The following is a 19598-nucleotide window of genomic DNA, read 5'->3' as shown; positions in this document are numbered from 1 at the left end:
ATTATTTTCTCTGTTTTGGGGGTTTGATGAAAATGTATTTTTTGCAGCAGCACTGTGCAAAAGATAAGATCATCACCTGGTTAAATTAAGGGATATATTTCTTATTTTTAATTTTCGTTTGAAACGAATACACAGAAGAAAATTAAACATCTTTGGTATTTAAGTGTTGATCCCATGTTTCAATGGCAGAAATAAAAGATCCTAGACATTTTCCATATGCACAAAAAGGTTATTTCTCTCAGTTTGTGCACAAATTTGTTCACATCTCTGTTGGTGAGCTTTTCTTTTTTGCCAAGATAATCCATCCACCTGACAGGTGTAGAAGTTGATTAAACAGCATGATCATTACACAGGTCCACCTTTTGTGGGGACAAAACAATCCTACTAAAATGTGCAGTTTTGTTACAACACAATATCACAGGTGTCTCAAGTTTTGGCATGCTGACTGCAGGAATGTGCGCCAGAGCGATTGCCAGATAATTTAATGTTAATTTCTCTACCATAAGCCGTCTCCAACTTCGTTTTAGAGAATTTGGCAGTACATCCAACCGGCCTCACAACCGCAGAGCACGTGTAACCACGCCAGCCTCCCTCCATATCCTGTTTCTTCACCTGCTGGTTCCTAGCTCACAATACTAGCAAAGTTAACTGTGCTGTTCCTTGCATGCGATTGGCTGTGGTTTTGGGGGTGGCACGCAGCCTGGGAGACGTGCTGACTGTCAGGCATCATTCAGGGCTTAAATACCCCACGAGGGCTTAGTTGAACCACGAAGTCTTAGCTCAAGGTAAGGGACATTACGCTGATAACGTTCTAATTTATTAATGACAATTAGCTCCAAACACATGAAAGCATGATGTTAAAATGAAATGTACCATCCTTTAGTGTAGCCATCAATAAAAAAAAGTATGTGCTGATCCACCATGGGCTGTCGCTTAAGTTATACTGTCAATCTATCATCAATAGATCCAGTCATATTTATAATTTCTCGTGATCTCGACAAAACAGCTTTTGTTATGTAGAGATCATGATCATGTAGCGGTCATGATCTCTACATAACTAGGGAATATCTCTGGACTTCTGTACTGTAGCCTATTTCACTTCCTCAAACCCCAAGAATGAATATAAGATAACTCAATAAATCTGCGATGAATTTTGACGTTTTTTCCAGAGGATGTTTTAATTGCGCAATTTGATATCTAGCGACGGTGTTTGGTGCATTATTTCTTAAGTAAAAAAATGTGCAACATGTATTATGTAAACAAAGTCAGAGCTGCTGGGCAGGTCTGTCTCACTGTCTATGCTATTGGATAGAGAGCAATCGCCGCAGCGGTACACACAATGTTAGTGGGTAAATGGACATCGTCAAATCAAAACCCAACCTTAATTTACCCGTTGGGACGCACGGATGTTCCAAACTCTGTTTTAGACGAGACTCACTTTATGACCAAAATTATCCTATTTACTCGTAGTACATTTTGACTCTCATGGATGCCACACAGGCCGTTTCAAAGGTATTTGTTGATTTTTTTTTTTAATGGAATGGCTTATTTACTCTAATAGAAGTTTCGTAATGTTTATGTAGTTACCGGTGTACTGATATAAGTAGGACACGTGACACCCCGGGAATTTAGAGAATAAACACTCAGAGTTGTGCCTGTTGTTCACTCCTCCCGACTGCCTTCCTTTTTTAAAGACATTTATTTTCATTATTGGAGCTACCACTTGAGTATCTGGTCAATGTAATGGATAATCTGTGAGTTGGACAATTTTTATCCCCATAATAGTTAATAGGCATTATATAGTGCTTTTCTAACGACTGAGGTACTCAAAGCACTTTACATAGTAGGGTGAAATTCACCTCATTCAATGTGTAGTACCCACCTGGGTGATGCACAGCAACCATTTTTGTGCCAGAACACATCAGCTGGAGAGGTGATATATGCTAATGATTAGGTAGCCATTATCAGGTTGGGAATTTAGCCATGACACCAGGGTTAACGCCCCTACTCTTACAATAAGTGTCATGAGATTTTTAATGACCACAGAGATCTGGGACACCCATTGAACATCCCATCTGAAAGATAGCACCCTACACAGGGCAATGTCCCCGTCACTGACCTGGGATCTCTTTAGGGAAGAGTGCCCCCTACTGGCCCTCCAACACCATTTCCAGCAGCATCTGGTCTCCTATCCAGGGACTGACCCTGCTTAGCTTCAGAGGTAAGCCAGCAGTGGGATGCAGGATGGCATGCTGCAGCAGGCTTTGAATGGCGGTGACCAACCTCTTGACAAAAGTGATCGAATGTGCCCATTGATTGTTTGGAGACAGCTTGTGTCAATTAAAGAACATCTAAGGTTTTCTGCAGGTAGAAATTTCAAATTGATAATGATAGAAATAGGTGCCAAAAAACCCTACCCAAAAGCATGCCTTTACGCTATGATGACGTTAACGTGGTGTGTTTCTTTAACACCTCATGAATAATATTGTAATATTATGGGGCAGGGTTGTATATAAATGATCCGCCATTTTGGAAATACCGCATGCTCAAATGCTGTAGCCTGCCAGGTTCTAACTTGATGCAGGGGATGTTCATAATTTAATCACAGGTCAATATGTTTGTTCTTGAATCATTCGGTTCGTAAAAAAACGTCATTAGCTTTAGCATTGTATGTAACCCAGGTTTTCTTCCAGCTGATTTTGAAAAACATTCTCAACATGAAGGGTATAATTGAAGATCCCACTGAAAGTGCTGGTTTTGGGTGCGCCGTGACAAACCGTTTTGGTCAGCTGTTAGACGACGAGGCCGACCCTTTCGATATTATTCGCCAGGCGCAGGTGGAAAAACAGAAGAAAAAGGATGAGCCAAGAAGAACTGATTCAACATCCAAACCTGTCAAGAAGGAGTCTCAAAAGGACAAGAGAACTCCATTGAATGCTGTGGAAGGCAACCATTCACAGGCAAAAGTTTTACAGGGTAATGCAATGGGTGAAGGCCTAGCTAGCTGACGTGAAGATGGGCAGTATTGACGGCACGTGTCAGGTGCATTTAACGTGTAACGTTAGTTATCTAAAACATTTCAGGCGTGTCAAACTTGCATAATTGACACTTATGATAGAAATGAACTATTCCTGTCCGTCGCGTGTCCATCCATGTGTTATGGAACTCCCCACGTTATTATGCACATGTTGTTCGCCGTCTGGCTGGCGTAGTAGGTAACTTAACTACCTTTTTAGCTAACTAGTTAGATTTCTAACTAGCTAACTTCAGTGCAACATGGGGGTTGTGTTAGGTAACTTTTTATTTTCACAGGAACTTTCGCGGAATTGCTAACAAGGTATAGATTGTAAACTAGTGCTAACTATATCAATCACATGCTAGCAAGCTATCTAGTTAGGTTTAGCTAGTAACCTATAGTAGATGGAGGCCTTTTTGAAGTGGCCAGTTTAGGGGGGGGGGGGTGTGTGGGGTGATTACATAATTTGTCATTTTTGTGCAGGTCAGAAGTATCCTCCTCGAGGTGCACCTGGCCAGGTGGAGGAGAGGGGGGAGCGACGAGTTGCCTTCCGGGATCGGAGGCAGAACGACAGTGAGGCTCCGCTAGGATACTCAATTGAAAGGTAGTTATACACTAGAGGTGGGAATTTTCTTGGTTGACCGATTGAACATGACATTGGCTGCTTTTACACAAATTCGTCTTTTGACCAATCAAATCAGCTCTGAAAAAGACAGGATGATTAAAGGGCACGTGTTCTTTTACAGAAGATCAATGGAAATAGCCCCATTCTGATAATTTTACACTGCCTGTGTGAACAGCCATAGGCTATTCAAGTAGTAACATGTGCAATTTCCTTCAGTTTTCTATCTATGCTAACCCCACTTTGCAGAGCTGAGAGAACTGGATAGTTGTATGCATGTTCACTCCAACTGGCCAACCAGTGCCTTCTGTGGAGCCATCATGCGCCTTACTAGGGTTGTGCTGAACTCGTCATACCTATAATCCTATCCGTTTCACACTTGATAGGCTACTCATAATTGTCTTTACTTGTGTTCGGAAAACCCAGAAGTGCAGTAAAGCCTGTACTAAAGTGCTGCACCATCACTCAAGTGCTTCTGTTCCTTCACTCATTCACACATTGCTCACCATCCCGACATCTGAAATGCACATTACTTTCATAGTCTTAATTATCAACAAAATGGGTTCATAAATGATGCATGGCTGGCTACTGCTGCCTGCATTTATTCCAGATGTTCTCGCCCTAGTAGCCTAGGCTACATTGTTTTACTTTCGAGAGGTGCAAAATTTCTCTCCTAACATGTAGCCTATGCTACAACATTTGTACAATCAAAATTAACTATTTAAATGTGTAATTTTATCTTCTAATCTGTCGCTTGGAAAACATGTCGGAGAAATAATCATAGTAAGGGAGACTCGCGTGTCTGGTGAATTTAGTTGCCGGACAAAGTAGTAAACACAAACAACTGCCACAACATGGCCTCAGCAAATCCAGCTGAAAATATAAACAGATTGATAGCTGGAATAATGCCTAGCTACTGATTTTGTTTGGAGACGGAAGGGAGAGTTGTGAGTGAAAGTGGGAGGTGTGAGTCCTGGACAACAAGAGAAGAGATGTTTGTTCTTATCAATCATGGCAGCAGGCAGCACACTGCCGGTGTCTTTACTGGCAGCTGAATCGGTCAGTTGGGGTTATGTATTCTGCACGGTTTGAGTGACATGAGAAATGCTACCTTTTTTTAGCAACTTTCTCAGATTACAGATAATGACTTAACATCGTTTTATCTGGCAAATTCCTCATATCCCTAACGATTCTCCTTTTGACTGAGTACTCGGCACACCCCTACTCCTTACCCCAAAACTTCAATTAATATCTCAGGTGTTTCTTTGATTAATAAACTGAACACAACTAGAACGCATTAGACTGGCTATTTGAGCCAGGCGTCTATTTCCTTAATGCATGCAGCTTTTGCTCATTTGCATAGTTGACTGTTTAATTCCAACATTATAATACTTTTCTTAATTTCTGGCACTGTTTATCACTTTTCTTATGCCTCTATAAAAAATTAACTTCCCTTGACTGAATAATTAGTCTCTTTGACTGAATTTGTCTGTTTTTACTTTCACCAGTAGAGGGTGATGGCCTAATTTCTAGTGTTTTGTACTCCTGAAGTTGACTGTGTTTGCCATTTTAGCTAGCATTTCTCAGCTGTTAGCAGCCAATGGCTAGCAGTTTCTTACTGGTGATTACTGAATTATTTAATTTAACAAATTAAACAAAGGTGCAATATGCAAAGATCGCTCCACCATTTCCTGGTCGCTAAAATTCTAATAGTTCACTTAAACAAGCAGTGTAGAGAATGACTCATTGTACCATCTAAACCGCTATAAAATTTGTTTTCAGTAACAAAATTATTTTTTCAGTTTGAAGCATGCCTCAAGTGTAGGGCTGGGCAATATAGTGAGAACTGGTACAGATTTTTACAATGGTCTAAAGGTATTTTTATGCAGTGATAAATTACCATGTTGGTCAACTTCACTATCCGTTTGGTTGAGAATAAAACCATCATAATGGAGAAAGCCTACTAAAACCACGTAGAATTAAATTTTTACCTTTCTACGCTCATGCACAACTCATAAACAATATTAGAACTTCAGAAACAAAATGTTGCCCTACCATCAAATTAGCCAAAATATCATCACACCATATATTTTATCGCCCTACCCAAGTGTCAGGTCTGGAGCGTGACGTCACAATCTCTGCTGGTCGGCTAATGCATAGCAACCTAGCTATGCCAAAAGCCCTGGTTTGCCCTAAAAAGCCTATGTAAATTACAATCGCCAGAATGGCCAAACCAACATTTTTCCATAGCGCTGACATCATCCATGTATTCCTATCATCTACTGGTTTTGTCTATGGTTTGAAGCTGGTTCACAAAACCGAAAGTAAGATGCAAAAACAACTTAATGGAAGCTTAGAAATGGAACAGATCTATCGCTGCATAGACTTGTTTTCAATGAGAATGAGATCAGTAATTTGTATTTCTGTGAGAATTTGGTCAGGTCGCCCAGTAAGTTATATGGTAGCTTTAACCTGTAAACAAGGTAACCTCTTTAAACAATCCATTTAGAAACTGGTGTTTATTTGCTGAAATGTGTGCCTTTGCCTGACTATTAAAATGGACAGGTGGCTACGTGAGACTTAAGTTTTTATGTTAACTAACCGCTACCCCCCCTAAACAGGCCTGTGGATCAGGGTGAGCGTGCCGCAAGGGGCCGAGGTGGTGGCCGTGGAAGAGGAATGCGCGGCAACAGCAACTTCAGATCCACAGATGGCTTTGACCAGAGAGGCAAAAGGGAGTTTGAGCGCCACAGTGGCAGCGATAGAACGTAAGAACAATACTTAACACATTGCTTTTAAATCAAGTTTGTCTGTTTCACAATGCATGTGAGTGTTGTACTTGGATTATGACACAATAGTTGAGGTTGATGACATTTAAACTTTTGCCTGTTGCAGTGGTGTCAGGCCAGAGGAGAAGCGAGGGGGCAGTGGTCCACGTAACTGGGGATCCATGAGGGACCACATGAGGTGAGTAAGCACATTAGGATTGTAAATGTGAGACATTTAACTGTGCCTCAGTGTGTGAGTAGCTATAGTTGTACTCTGCCGTCCTAGTTTGGACTATTAGTAGGAGTAGCCTCAAACCCAGGCTTCTCACATTCTGTTCAAATGCCTTGAAGTCTTCCTCAGGAAGACTATAAAAAGGGGGTTAGTACAGTAGTCTAGGTGAAAACCAGTCAAATATTTTTTGCGTTGATCCAAACAGGTTTCAGAGTTTCTGACTGGCAACAAGCTAGCTAGTGAAGGTAGCGCCGCATAGGCTACTAAAACATTGTCCAACACTGTCGGAAAAGACTGGGACAAAACAAAGCTCAAACAAGAAAATGCCCCTCCTGATGGGCAATATAATTTCTACTCGGACCCAATCAAATGGGAGTGTTGAAAGCCAGTGCTCTCATTCAAACGTACAATCCCATACGGAAGTTGTTCAGACTTCAAATAGTTGTCAACAAGCTGAGATTTGGATGGAACTAGCCATGCTGTGGCTTGTCTCTTGAAACAATATTAAAATGAGGCAATATATTCCTTTGGGTCTCATTGAGGTGGGTCTCAACCAATGTTACTTGGCACGTCTTCATCAGCACTTTCATATGAATTATCTTGAATGATTGTTACTGTAGTTATACTGTTTATGCGATTTTAGTGCTGCCGCTGATGGGGCTCCCACTGAGGGAGGGGATGGAGATGAGGTGGCGGATTCCGCAGAGACTGGAGCAAATCGGTGAGCGAGCCAAGTGACTGACCAGCGCAGCAATGTTAATCAGACCACACAGTGAGACAGTGCAAATAATATACATGTGTAGCTTACTACTTTATGCAAATCCTCTACGATACTCACTACATATTCTGGTCTATACATACCCTGAACTCAGACATTATCATTTGAAATGCTCACATTTACTCTAGTTATAGAATGAGTTTCAGGTTGTATTCGATTTCCATCCCCATAGTAATCTGTTGATTCTCTGCAGTGCCCCGGAGACTGAAGGCGAGGGGGAAGCAGTGGTGGAGGTTTCCGTGGAGATGTCTCTGGATGAGTGGAAAGCCCTACAGGAACAGAACCGGCCCAAGAGGGAGTTCAACCTGCGCAAGGCTGATACCATTGTGCCTTCTGACTCTGTGGTCATCCACAAGTCCAAGAAACAGGTTGAGGTGAGGAATCTTGCACAAATGCTGCAAAAACAGGATGCTTAACTTCTTATGGCTGCAATCCCGTTAAAGGGATGATATGACAGCAGCCAGTGAAAGTGCAGGGTGCCAAATTCAAACAAATCTCATAATTAAAATTCCTCAAACATACATGTATCTTACACCATTTTAAAGGTAATCTTGTTGTTAATCCCACAAGTGTCCGAGTTCAAATAGGCTTTACAGCGAAAGCACCACAAACGATTGTTAGGTCACCGCAAAATCACAGACAGTCATTTTTCCAGCCAAAGACGACAGGAGTCACAAAAAGCAGAAATGGAGATAAAATGAATCACTAACCTTTGATGATCTTCATCAGATGACACTCATAGGACTTAATGTTACACAATACATGTTTTGTTCGATAAAGCTCATATTTATATCCAAAAACCTCAGTTTACATTGGCGCCATGTTCAGAAATGCCTCCAAAATATCCGGAGAAATTGCAGAGAGCCACGTCAAATAACATAAATACTCATCATAAACTTTGATGAAAGATACATGTTTTACATAGAATTAAAGATACACTTGTTCTTAATGCAACCGCTGTGTCAGATTTCAACGGCAAAAGCACAATATTCAATCTGAACAGTGTTCAGCCACAAAAGAAAGCCATACAGTTACCCGCCAAATTGTGCAGTCAACAAAACTCATAAAAAGCATTATAAATCTTCACTTACCTTTGCTGATCTTCGTTGGAATGCACTCCCACTTCCACAAATGTTCGGTGTTGTCCATAATCTATGTCCAAATAGCTATTTTTGTTAGCGTGTTTGGTAAACAAATCCAAAGTCACGAAGCGCGTTCACTAAAAGCAGACGAAATGTCAAAAAGTTCCGTAACAGTCAGTAGAAACAAGTCAAACGATGTATTGAATCAATCTTTAGAATGTTTTTAACAAATCTTCAATAAAGTTCTAACCGGAGAATTACATTGACTTCAGATGTGCGATGGAACAGAGCTCCCTCTCATATGAACGCGCATGGCCAGGTCATGGTAGACCTGACTATTTCCTGTCTCCATCGGCCCCACTTCACAGTGGAGGCATCAGACAAGGTTCTACAGACTGTTGACATCTAGTGGAAGCCGTAGGAAGTGCAAACTTATCCATATCCCACTGTGTGTTCAATAGGGGCTGTGTTGAAAATCGACCAACCTTAGAATTCCCACTTCCTGTTTTGATTTTTTTCTCAGGTTTTTGCCTGCCATATGAGTTCTGTTATACTCAGACATCATTCAAACAGTTTTAGAAACTTCAGTGTTTTCTATCCAATACGAATAATAATATGCATATATTAGCAACTGGGACTGAAGAGCAGGCAGTTTACTATGGGCACCTCTGTGCACCTTTCATCCAAGCTACTCAATACTGCCCCTGCAGCCATAAGAAGTTAATATCACTGCTTGTTTCTTTTCGGCCTCATTGAATTACAGCAAACTGATTTATATGGTGCTTGTTTCTCTTGATCAACAGGAGGAGGTTGAGGAGGATGACGCTGCAGCCCTCCGTCGCCCTGCCAATGACATCACAGCCAAGTTGAAGATTGACTTTGGCAGTCTGGGACGACCCTCACGGGGTACCAGAGGAGGAGGAAGAGGTGGACGAGGTGGCCCAGCCACACGGCCAGAGACCATTTCTCCCCAGAAGCCTCCTGAGAAGGTATGTCTGGACTGAATGGGTCCTGTTAGATATACATCAGGGGTTTGTAACCATTGCCAAAGGCAGCAAGGATGGTGGGCAGGTTGTTCGCCTTTCTGCCTGTCTCATTCAATTGTGAATAGCACTGCAATAGGCCTTTGGCAGCATATTCCTTACCCGTGTGTTGATACACAGGTATCCCATAAGTTGACTGATTGATTCTCCTTAGGCCCGATTCCAGCAGGGACAGGCCCCAAACCCTGACGACCCAGAAGACTTTCCTGCCCTTGCCTAAAGGAAGCGGACCAGCACTGGACCAGAGCCCAGTCTACAGGTGGCCCTTCACCTGTACTGTGCCTTAGTGGATTTGGCTGCACTTCCCAAGAGGAGCAGGAAATAAACTGGTCATGCTCGTATCTATCCCAAAGGACTGTATATATCAGAGTTCCTATCTGCTCTCTGTATAGTTCAGATGAATAGCCTTTCATTGTAATGGGAAATATGAATACTTGACCTGTTTATAAAAAAAATAAATACTGTTGACATTGACACGACTTAGGATACTATTTGTTCAACCACAAGTGTAAACTGACAGTGGTAGACCCCTTATGGTTTCTCCAGTGACGTCTTATTAAAGCACATGGATTGTTTTATTGAATAGCCATTTGTGCCAATGCCTAGACAAGTGTGCCTTTTAGTCAGCCCCAAGGGGGTGTATCAAGACTGTTCTTTGAGTCATTACAAGCCATCTCAGATCCACCTCATTCCTCACACCAAACAACCCATCTAAATAAGAAACAAATGTTTAAACAGCATGGAATACTTCACAGTGAATGATTCGTTTGGTGTTCATCTTTGTTGTATGATATTTTTGACAGGTTTTTATAAAGGATATCTCCAGAAATGTAACCTTCATGAATTTCCATTCTGTATGAGTAGTGTCCAGAACAGAGCGCCTCTACCCTGCTGTTGCCTAGTAATAATGAACTAGAATGCATGAGAACTCTTCCTGTTGTCAAAGGCCTACTGGCGGTGCCACAGCCAGCTTTCCCCTGTGGCACAATCCCATGTTCACTAAGCTGAGGTCACTTTATGCCATTTTATTGAATTTGAATGTGCAATTTTATTGAATTTGAATGTGCAGTTTAATTTGCTGTTTTAATGCATGTTAGGGTAACTCCCCTAGTGAGGCGATTCGGTTGTAAGTTAAGTCTTTGTGGCCTTATTGTGCTTTTGAACAATTAGAATTTGGTCGGGGAACAACTCAATGGTTTGCTCATTTGAGCTATTCATTGACTCTGACCTGTCTGATTTCTTGGAAGGAAATCAACAGGTAGTCTACATGAGGTCTGCTTCTTGGTGGTCATCTTGAGGCCTAACAAAGTACCCTGGCACTCTGACTATTGGGTGATTGAGTGGAGAGAACCGCCATGCTGGCGGATGGCCAGTTCCTGTTAGAGGATTTGAGATCCAAATCAGCTGTATACACTGACGTCTCTGACCTTGGCTACAGACACCATTAAATTAATTAGTGTACGTTATGTCTCATGAGGACTCATCAATCAACTGAGGTTTATGAGAAATGGTTTTAATCAGAAGTTAACAAAGCAAATCAACAGGATCTCGGCGACATGAACGGCACAACTTAAGCTGATTTGCATGTAGGTCTTCTGGAACTACTGAATCGTTTGAGGAAAATATAACTGGTTTGGAGCAAATGCAAGACTCATGTCTACTTTTCTTCCTGGAGGGCTCATTGTATTGATTAGCAGGTAAAGGTCAGAATGGGGGGCATGGCTGCCATCCTGGGGGCTTTAGAGCGGTTGATATTTCATCTTAAGAAAATCAAAACAAGCTTCTTAAATCAACCCTATGGGGACTGGAGGCCCATTACTCCCTTTTAAGGATGTGAGGGAAGTGTTATTTTCTCACTGGAGGACCTTGAGTCTACCGTTCATCTGCCAACATCTCTGGTTATTTACAAGGAATTTGTAAATGCCTAAGTTAACATAAGTCAAAAGGCACTAAACATTACAATTTTTTGTTCATGTTAAGGTAGCAATTCAATGAATCATAATGGATAGTGCTCAGACTCATGTACATGTCACAAAGGGAGGGGGTGGAGAATGAGTGTGAGTAAATTACCCACTAGGCTGATTACAGTGCACAAAGACCACCACAGTAAGGTTATTTTTCTTGGCTTTATCCTAGTACTCTGATTATATCAGCTTCTTTAGAAAATGAGTGTTTGTGTGGAGAAAGCCTTCTATTCTAATGGAGAGCATGTTACTGCCCTGCCAAGTTAGGACCTTGGATCAGAAGATGAAGAGCAACATTTTGCTCTCTGAATAATGTCTAATAAGATCTGCAAAGTGCTCAGATGGTAAAATCAATAGGCCCACTAAATCGGAATGTTGCCATGGCCACATAGCTGCTATACAGAGGATAACAATAGCAAACCTAGGCTTCTTAGGAATATTGAGCTCACATGGATGTTTATTTTCAGTAACAAAGATGAAACACTGATTAAGTCTACAAACTAACATTGCCAATGTTTTACCCAATACAAGATAAGCAGTAATGCTTATTTTGAAATCAAATTGACTTCAAAAGGAGCAGGGCCTCAGTTAAAATGTAAGCTCACAGCTGCCGATTTTGTTCCTTGCTAAATCTAAAAGCCTTATCCTTGATAGTCACTTGATACCCCCTCTGAGTCTTTGAAGGGGTTATTTTTCTTTTGCTCTTGTTTAAATAGCATTAGCCAAATAATCCCTGTGACTGTTTAGCACAGTGCATGTTTAATTTAAGAGCCCTCATCTCACTGGCTAGTTTTATATGGACAGGCAGAAGTACACCTAAAAACTACCAACAGAGCCTAACCAGACTTGTGGAGGTAAACAGTTTTGAGTTGCCGTACGTAAAGAGACAGTACAGTACAGAGCTATAGACACAATTCAAGACAGTTTGACCTCAGCAGAGAACCCAGTACCAACAGAGTATCCCAGCCTAGAGGGTTATTTCCTGGCTGGCCTGTCAGGTGTTCTATTAGTGAGGTAAACGTGGAGCCGTGATCCGTGAGCACACTGGCATTCTCTGCCTGTCTCCAAGGAAACAATTAGGACTCTGTCTTCATGGAGTGGCATCACCACCCTTACCTTCAGCAGAGAAACAAATATCTCACACATTCACAATGTCAGGGGGTATTTAGCCTGGTTGGCCTTGTGTAAGTGCACTTGTGAACATTTCTTTTGTTTTCTGTTTTGCACACGAAGAGGCTACCAGTTGTGTGTGTGTTCCTGCGCCTCTGGGTTAGACAATTCTCTCCTCTGGTTCATCAGTATCTGTTGGTTTCTTCACGGCCAGAATCTACCATCTGTTTTTAAAAGAGGCCTTTGTTGCCTAGAGAGGTCACACTGGGTAGCTCTCTCTGTCTCACTCTCCTCTCATTTTCTTGCGCTCCCTCCCTCCTTCCCTCCCTAATTTCTCCCTCTCCATTGTGGGATGTGTGTCAAGGTTACCCTTCACTGCAGGTGTATGTGAGCCTCAAAGAACCTGTTATATTGATTTAGACTTGAGGGCTGATGCTGTCAGCAGCCTTGAATCCTGAGGAACAGATAGCGGAGAGGAGATTCTTGAATAAACCATATTTCTACTGTTGTTTATTTAACTGGCAATATATACAGTATTTTGGTTAGAGGGAATTATGGAGGTCTTGAGTCATAAATTTATGATGAATCAATATGGATATCTCAGTTTAAACCGTACCTCATATACAGTAACTGCTGTTTATATGCACCTGTGCAATAGAGTGTCTAATTTCAGAGTCTTCCGTAATGAACAGATGCCTTCAAGGAAGATATCAACACCACTAACAGGTGTCAGAGATGTAGAGATCTTCATTTGGGCTGATGGGAACCTGGCATAACACCACAGACACTGTAAATTTATTAAGCTAATTTGTTTGCTTCAATGGCACAGAGACATTTTTAACAGTTTATTACAATTATCAGAGGAGAGGATACAGCACTACTGAAATTTACTGAACCCCCCCTCCATGTAAGCATTTTCAGAACACATACAGTCCAGTCTTTCAATTGAAAAAATAAACTGGACAGTGGGGCATTGCCAAACTATATTATTTGATCTGAGAGGCTGCTCTGTGTGTAGAGCCACCTAGATAATTCTGTTTTTACCAATGGTTATGCAGTCCATCAGGGCGGGTCGTGCTGATCTATAGATCACAGTGGGACACAATGGCTCTCAGCACCAGGAGGAGTGGGAAAGGCTGCCTCCTGGTGTTCCTGAAATGAGAGATGCAAAGTGCTCTCGTCGCGAAATGAAAGCCAAACCGGAGGCACCTTAGCAGGATCTACATGCCTGTTGACCCAGGGAGAATGGGATGGGAATCCCAAATAGGACAGCAATGTCAAAACAATATTGTCTCTATATATTCCAGATGGAAATAATATGGGTAACAATAGGGCAGGGGCAGGCAAATAGATTCAGCTGTGGGACGATGATGGTCAGGGGGCCAGAACATCAAAATAATAATTTGTACATGCAAGTTGACCACCACTAAGCCCAATAAGAGATTGAATTTGAAAATAGTAATCATTTTATACTTGATTGTATATATGTCTCTTTTTTTCCGTGGGAATACTTGGGAACAGATTTCCTAAATTCATATTTTTAGGCAGAATTCCAGGTAATTTTACTGTATTTTTTTCCCCCTAAAAATTCCCAATGATTATTATTATTTTTTACTAAAAACTTTGGGGGCCCCAAAAAATCACTTGCAGAACGGTTTTGGCATGCAGGCCGCATGTTGCCAATCCCTGCAATAAAGCAAAGGCCTAATGTTGATATAAGAAAGTGTCATAACAGAAAGAAGTTTCAGGGCATGGCTAAGGCACATGTGATTGGACAATGTGTGTGTGAGAGTGAAGAGGGTGTCACAGACTTGCAGAGAGAAGGCAGGCCCGCGGTTAATAATCAGTAATGAATTTGAATTTTGAAGCAAACGGCAGATGGAAAAGTCTGGCTGCACGGAGCATGATCCACTCCAGTGACTTGTCTGACTCCTTCAGCTCTCCTCCTCCTTCCACTGGATAACCTATGAGGTCACGAGGTCAGGTGAAGTACCATTCCTCAGCCTGAGCCTCGACACAGTGACAGGATGAAACACAAGACGCTGCTACTCATCTCAGCTCAGCTCTCATACTACTGATTTTAAGATGTAATCAACCCCTGACAGCCCTCTGCTTAAAGATAAGCATGAGGTTCTTCAATCTTCATTAGTCAATGGCAAATTAGGTTTACACACACACACACACACACACACACACACACACACACACACACACACACACACACACACACACACACACACACACACACACAAAAACACCAGGCATATCCATCACATCTTAACTGAAAACCATGGTAATGGTGTCTATTGATTTTTTTTCTTCCCTGGACCAGTCAAGCATGTAGAGAGAATGAAATTACCTTCACTCTCGAGGTTGTCAGGAAAACGTTACATCAGGAAAATGCCTTTATTGTGTATGTGGCAAATACATTCATTTACATTCAACAACATTCTTGCCTATTAACAGCTTTCATCAAGTCAGCAATTTCTCAGTGCCATTTTTCTCTCATTAACACCGCTTGATAATAGGCCTATACAACCTCCTCAAAACGGTAACAGTCAGTCTCAGCCAAAGAGATACAGTACAGTGGGTCAGCTCTCTTCTCCTCCCAGACTATGACAGACACGCGGCTGTACTATAGTGGTGAACAAAATCCGACCCAGGGCAGAGTGTGTTGGGCCCTGCCTGCTGTGTGCGTCTACACCCCCCCCCTCTGCTCTGCTCCCACTGAGCCGGCGGCTCTGAATCAGTAAACACAATGCCGCCTTTAATTAGCCCTCCGTTTCTAATTGATTAAAATTCCCTGTGGCGCAATTGTGCTGCCATCGCATAGACATGCTCCTCTCTCTCTCTCTCTCTCTCTCTCTCTCTCTCTCTCTCTCTCTCTCTCTCTCTCTCTCTCTCTCTCCTCTCTCTCTCTCTCTCTCTCTCTCTCTCTCTCTCTCTCTCTCTCTCTCTCTCTCTCTCTCTCTCTCCTCTCTCTCTCTCTCTCTCTCTCTCTCTCAGCGAGTCATAATGAGACAGGGTAGTGTGTCAGAGTAGACAGACTGTTTTGGACCACTGCCAGTTATCGTGACTAGCACACAGGCACAAGATACTTTACCACATGGGTTGGCAGGGTGAAAGGAAACGGGCATAGCTTGGCTAATCTGCCCACCTTCTGCTGTGCTGTGGATTGCCTGAGCACTGTGAAATCATGGGTGTTAAATGGCCACCTCATCATAATTCTGTGTGGGATGCATCTCGCAGCAGTGGTACAGCAGCTATGAGGTCCGTATTATTGGGAGAGAACAGGCCCATGATGAGAAGCCATTCCACCCCATTGAAATAACACTCAGACAAATTACTCCAGGAACACGACTACAGGCTACACCCTCATCACAGAGTCATTTCTCCCTGAGTGGCAATAATGCATCATCATGCACACAGACACCTCATGAATTTCAATGAGGACACAATCACATCCGACTTTTAAACAATGGCTGAGGAGGACATTTGATGAATGGGAGTTTCTTCTTCTGTGTGCTGCTTTTACTGTTTGGTTGGTGATGACATTTCCAACCACAGTTGGACCGTGGAGGTTAAAACCCGGAGATGCACCTGAGAAAAATCTGCATCACATATACAATGTCGCAGCTCAAAAACACCCTGTTCACTTATCCATTGACTTGTTTCGTGGAGTCGTGGTTTTCAGCTCATCGAGCAAATCTAGCTGTTTTCCATCTCCTGTGTATTGAGGGACCAAGGCCATATTTAGATACATGTATTGTATGGCAATATGTCCACTGTATTAGCATGCTGCAGCAATGAAGATTCCACGTCTGAATTATTATGCATGTTTGATTTATTATGACATTGAGTTTATATATATATATATTTTGTTGAGTACATGAATCCAAATATTCTTGATGTGTAAGAAGAATGATTCCATGCACCTGGTTACCAGGTTTGAACGACTAGGAACCTATTAATGAAAACAGTAGTTGTAGGATACAGTTACTGTATGTCATCTACAGATAGAGAACATTTATTTGACCTGTATGACCTTTGTTTGAGGTCAGGACCACTAGGACTATAATCTCTTTATCAATCTCCAGTCACAGACGCAGCTGTGTTGCACCTATCCCAGCATGCTTCACTCTGGCTATCAGGCCAAAACCAACTGATTCTGTACGTACTCAGGAATAACTCAGACACAGTTTGACATTTGGCATATGGAGAACATATATTGGATTTATAATTGAATTAGTATGTAGAGAACTCTTTCAGTGAAACAGAACGACAGCGGGGTTTTCTCCCTTCCATTTGTACTGAAAATACACTACTACCTCAGCCTTGGCTGTGGCAAGTGACACACGCACGGATTCCATTTACTATGATTGAAATCAGTATTTATCAAAATGAACAGTCATGCATTTTATTACAGCTAGCCAGAGAGTAAACTTAGCCAAGAACAAAAAGGCTGAAGCAATATTTTCTTCTGTACATACATTTTCACTTCATTGAGGGTAAATTCATAGACAAAATATTTGGAGATATTAATGTTCATGTTTTGTTGAATAATATAGTGATAATTACAGCATTTCCTTGACTATTATTTCATACCACAGATGAATCCTGAGGGAAAACACAGGATCCGGAAATACCTGTAGTGTTTCTAAACGGCTCCATTTATTTCCACACATGACAACTGTCTTAACCTGGCTGGTTGTCTTAACCTGGCTCAGTTCTTTTTGTCATTTTATTTTTAAAAAGTACCCCCTTTTTCTCCCCAATTTCAATGTTGTCTCCACTGCAACTTCCTAACGGGCTCAGGAGGCAAAGGTCGGTGCATGTGTCCTCCGAAACACGACCTGCCTAACCGCACTTCTTAACACCCGTCCACTTAACCCGGAAGCCAGCCGCACCAATGTGTTGGAGGAAACACTGTTCAACTGACTGCCGGGGTGAGCCTGCAGGCGCCCGGCCCGCCACAAGGAGTCGCTAGAGTGCGATGTGCCAAGTATAGCCCCCCGGCCAAACCCTCCCCTAACCCGGACAACACTAGGCCAATTGTGCCCTATGGGACTCCCGATCACGACACAGCCCGGGATCCAACCCAGGTCTGTAGTGATGCCTCTAGCACTGCGATGCAGTGCCTTAGACCGCTTTGCCACCCGGGAGGCCTAACCTGGCTCAGTTTTATGTGCTGGGAGGCACCAGCGCTAGCCTTAGTATTCCCCTCTTGCTTTCACTGTGTAATTTGATCAGGTTATTCATAACATTCAGCGGACGTCTCTCCCCAGAGTTAGCGTGACATTGCTATTTGCAGAGGATAAATGCATTAGCTGGCCCACTGCTAGGAAATTGAGCATTTAATATTTGCACTTTATGGGATGTACAGGTAACTGCCAAAATAAAGGAAACACGAACATAGTGTCTTAATAGGGCGTTGGGCCACCACGAGCCAGAACAGCTCCAAAGCACCTTGGCATAGATTCTACAAATGTCTGGAACTCTATTAGAGGGACGTGACACCATTCTTTCACATGAAGTTCCATCATTTGGTCTTTTGTTTATGGTGGTGAAAAAGCTGTCTCTGGCGCCGCTCCAGAATCTCCAATAAGTGCTCAATTGTGTTGAGATCTGGTGACTGAGACGTCCATGGCATATGATTTACATCGTTTTCATGCATAGCCATGGTAGCCAAAATAATGGCCTACCCAGAATTTGTATACATGACCCTAAGCATGATGGGATGTTAATTGCTTAGGAATTGCTAAGGAACCACAATTGTGGAAGCACCTGCTTTCAATATACTTTGTATCCTTCGTTTACCCAAGAGTTTCCTTTATTTTGGCAGTTACCTGTGTATCAACAGACAGATTTACAGGAACTTGGGTCCTCTATTGACAACTGATGGGCAGACGGCATTTGGATGTGAAGGCAAAGCAGAGAGAGGGAGATATAATAACAACAATTCATATTTGTGTTTTTGTCTGTTGGAAAGGAAGCCTGCTGGTTGCTGGCTCTGGCTTTACAGAGGTGAGGCAGTAGACAGCTATCAGTAGGAGCCCAGCACGGCCAGCTAATTTCAGTCACAAGGCACCGGATAAATAAATACACTGGCTATTTCTCCACACCAAAAAGGGATGATGAGGGTGAAGGCGTTTTTTTGAAGTTGTGCTTTTATGGCCCAATCACTGAGCATCTGTTCAAATACAGAATAAAGGCAAACAACACCCTCCCTGCACATAATAACTTACCTGCAGGCGATATCTCAGCCCTATTTCTGTTCCCTTAGAATGAATGAAACTCTTTACGAAGGTCTGTGCTGGTGGTGGTGGTAGCAATGGGATAAGCAACTTAAAAGGCAGAGCCTAGGCACTACTGGTGCAAGGCTAGCTACATTCCCACTGGTAAGGCATGTTTAACTTAATTGACACTGACTGGGTCACACTCAATATTGTCTGTGTAGGTGTTGTTTCAGTAACTCTGTACAGTGTGAGGTGTTGAGAGATAAGGAAGCCCCATATGCACAGGGCATCATGAGACACCACTCTGACCCCTGCTCTGCCCCCCTACCTCCCTGTACCACACTGAGTGACTGGTGGGCAAAGAAGTTCTCATATCCTGCCCAGTGGTTCCCCACTGGCTGTGCTGACATTTTTCTCAGGTTCATATGTCTTCCCTGCTGGCGGCCATCTCAGGACCACCCCCCCTTTGTTTCTGTGTTGAGGAGTTCTGCCCAAATACACAACAGTGTCTCACCATTTGCTAAACATTGTAATGTGTATTCTGCCATGCATCCTTTATCTTAGGCTAGCACTCTGTTTACCTGATGGGGGAAATGGTTACAGGGTGTCCACGGAGGGACAGCATGGGGCGACGGAACATTAGGAGAATGTAACAAAATGCAGTGGAGGCAGTGATATGGAGATATGGAGGGAAGGAGAGGTTGAGTGGTGGATGGAGGGAAGAGCAGGCAGAGGAGGAGGTAATTA

At 42.5% G+C, this 19598-nt stretch overlaps 1 protein-coding gene across 1 annotated transcript; it reads left to right on the top strand.

Annotated features, from left to right (window-relative positions):
* The first annotated feature begins 2533 nt into the window (after positions 1 to 2533).
* LOC120026030 (intracellular hyaluronan-binding protein 4-like) lies at positions 2534 to 10015 on the top strand. Its single transcript, XM_038970808.1, has 8 exons — positions 2534 to 2976; positions 3500 to 3620; positions 6260 to 6406; positions 6534 to 6605; positions 7282 to 7359; positions 7610 to 7790; positions 9302 to 9487; positions 9696 to 10015. Exons 1-8 carry the CDS (start codon positions 2718 to 2720, stop codon positions 9759 to 9761), a joined length of 1110 nt encoding a protein of 369 aa, XP_038826736.1. The 5' UTR covers positions 2534 to 2717; the 3' UTR covers positions 9762 to 10015.
* The last annotated feature ends 9583 nt before the right edge of the window (positions 10016 to 19598 follow it).

This window comes from Salvelinus namaycush, chromosome 31, assembly GCF_016432855.1.
Source record: "Salvelinus namaycush isolate Seneca chromosome 31, SaNama_1.0, whole genome shotgun sequence".
In the NCBI taxonomy this organism is placed as follows: domain Eukaryota; kingdom Metazoa; phylum Chordata; class Actinopteri; order Salmoniformes; family Salmonidae; genus Salvelinus; species Salvelinus namaycush.
The sequence above is the reverse complement of the archived record's forward strand: the minus strand, read 5'-3'. Positions and strand labels throughout refer to the sequence as shown.

Coding starts and splice junctions, on each gene's coding strand:
- LOC120026030 (XM_038970808.1), top strand. CDS start 2,718: ATGAAGGGTATAATTGAAGATCCCACTGAAAGTGCTGGTTTTGGGTGC. Junction 6,606..7,281: donor TCCATGAGGGACCACATGAG/GTGAGTAAGCAC, acceptor ATGCGATTTTAG/TGCTGCCGCTGATGGGGCTC. Junction 7,791..9,301: donor AGTCCAAGAAACAGGTTGAG/GTGAGGAATCTT, acceptor CTTGATCAACAG/GAGGAGGTTGAGGAGGATGA.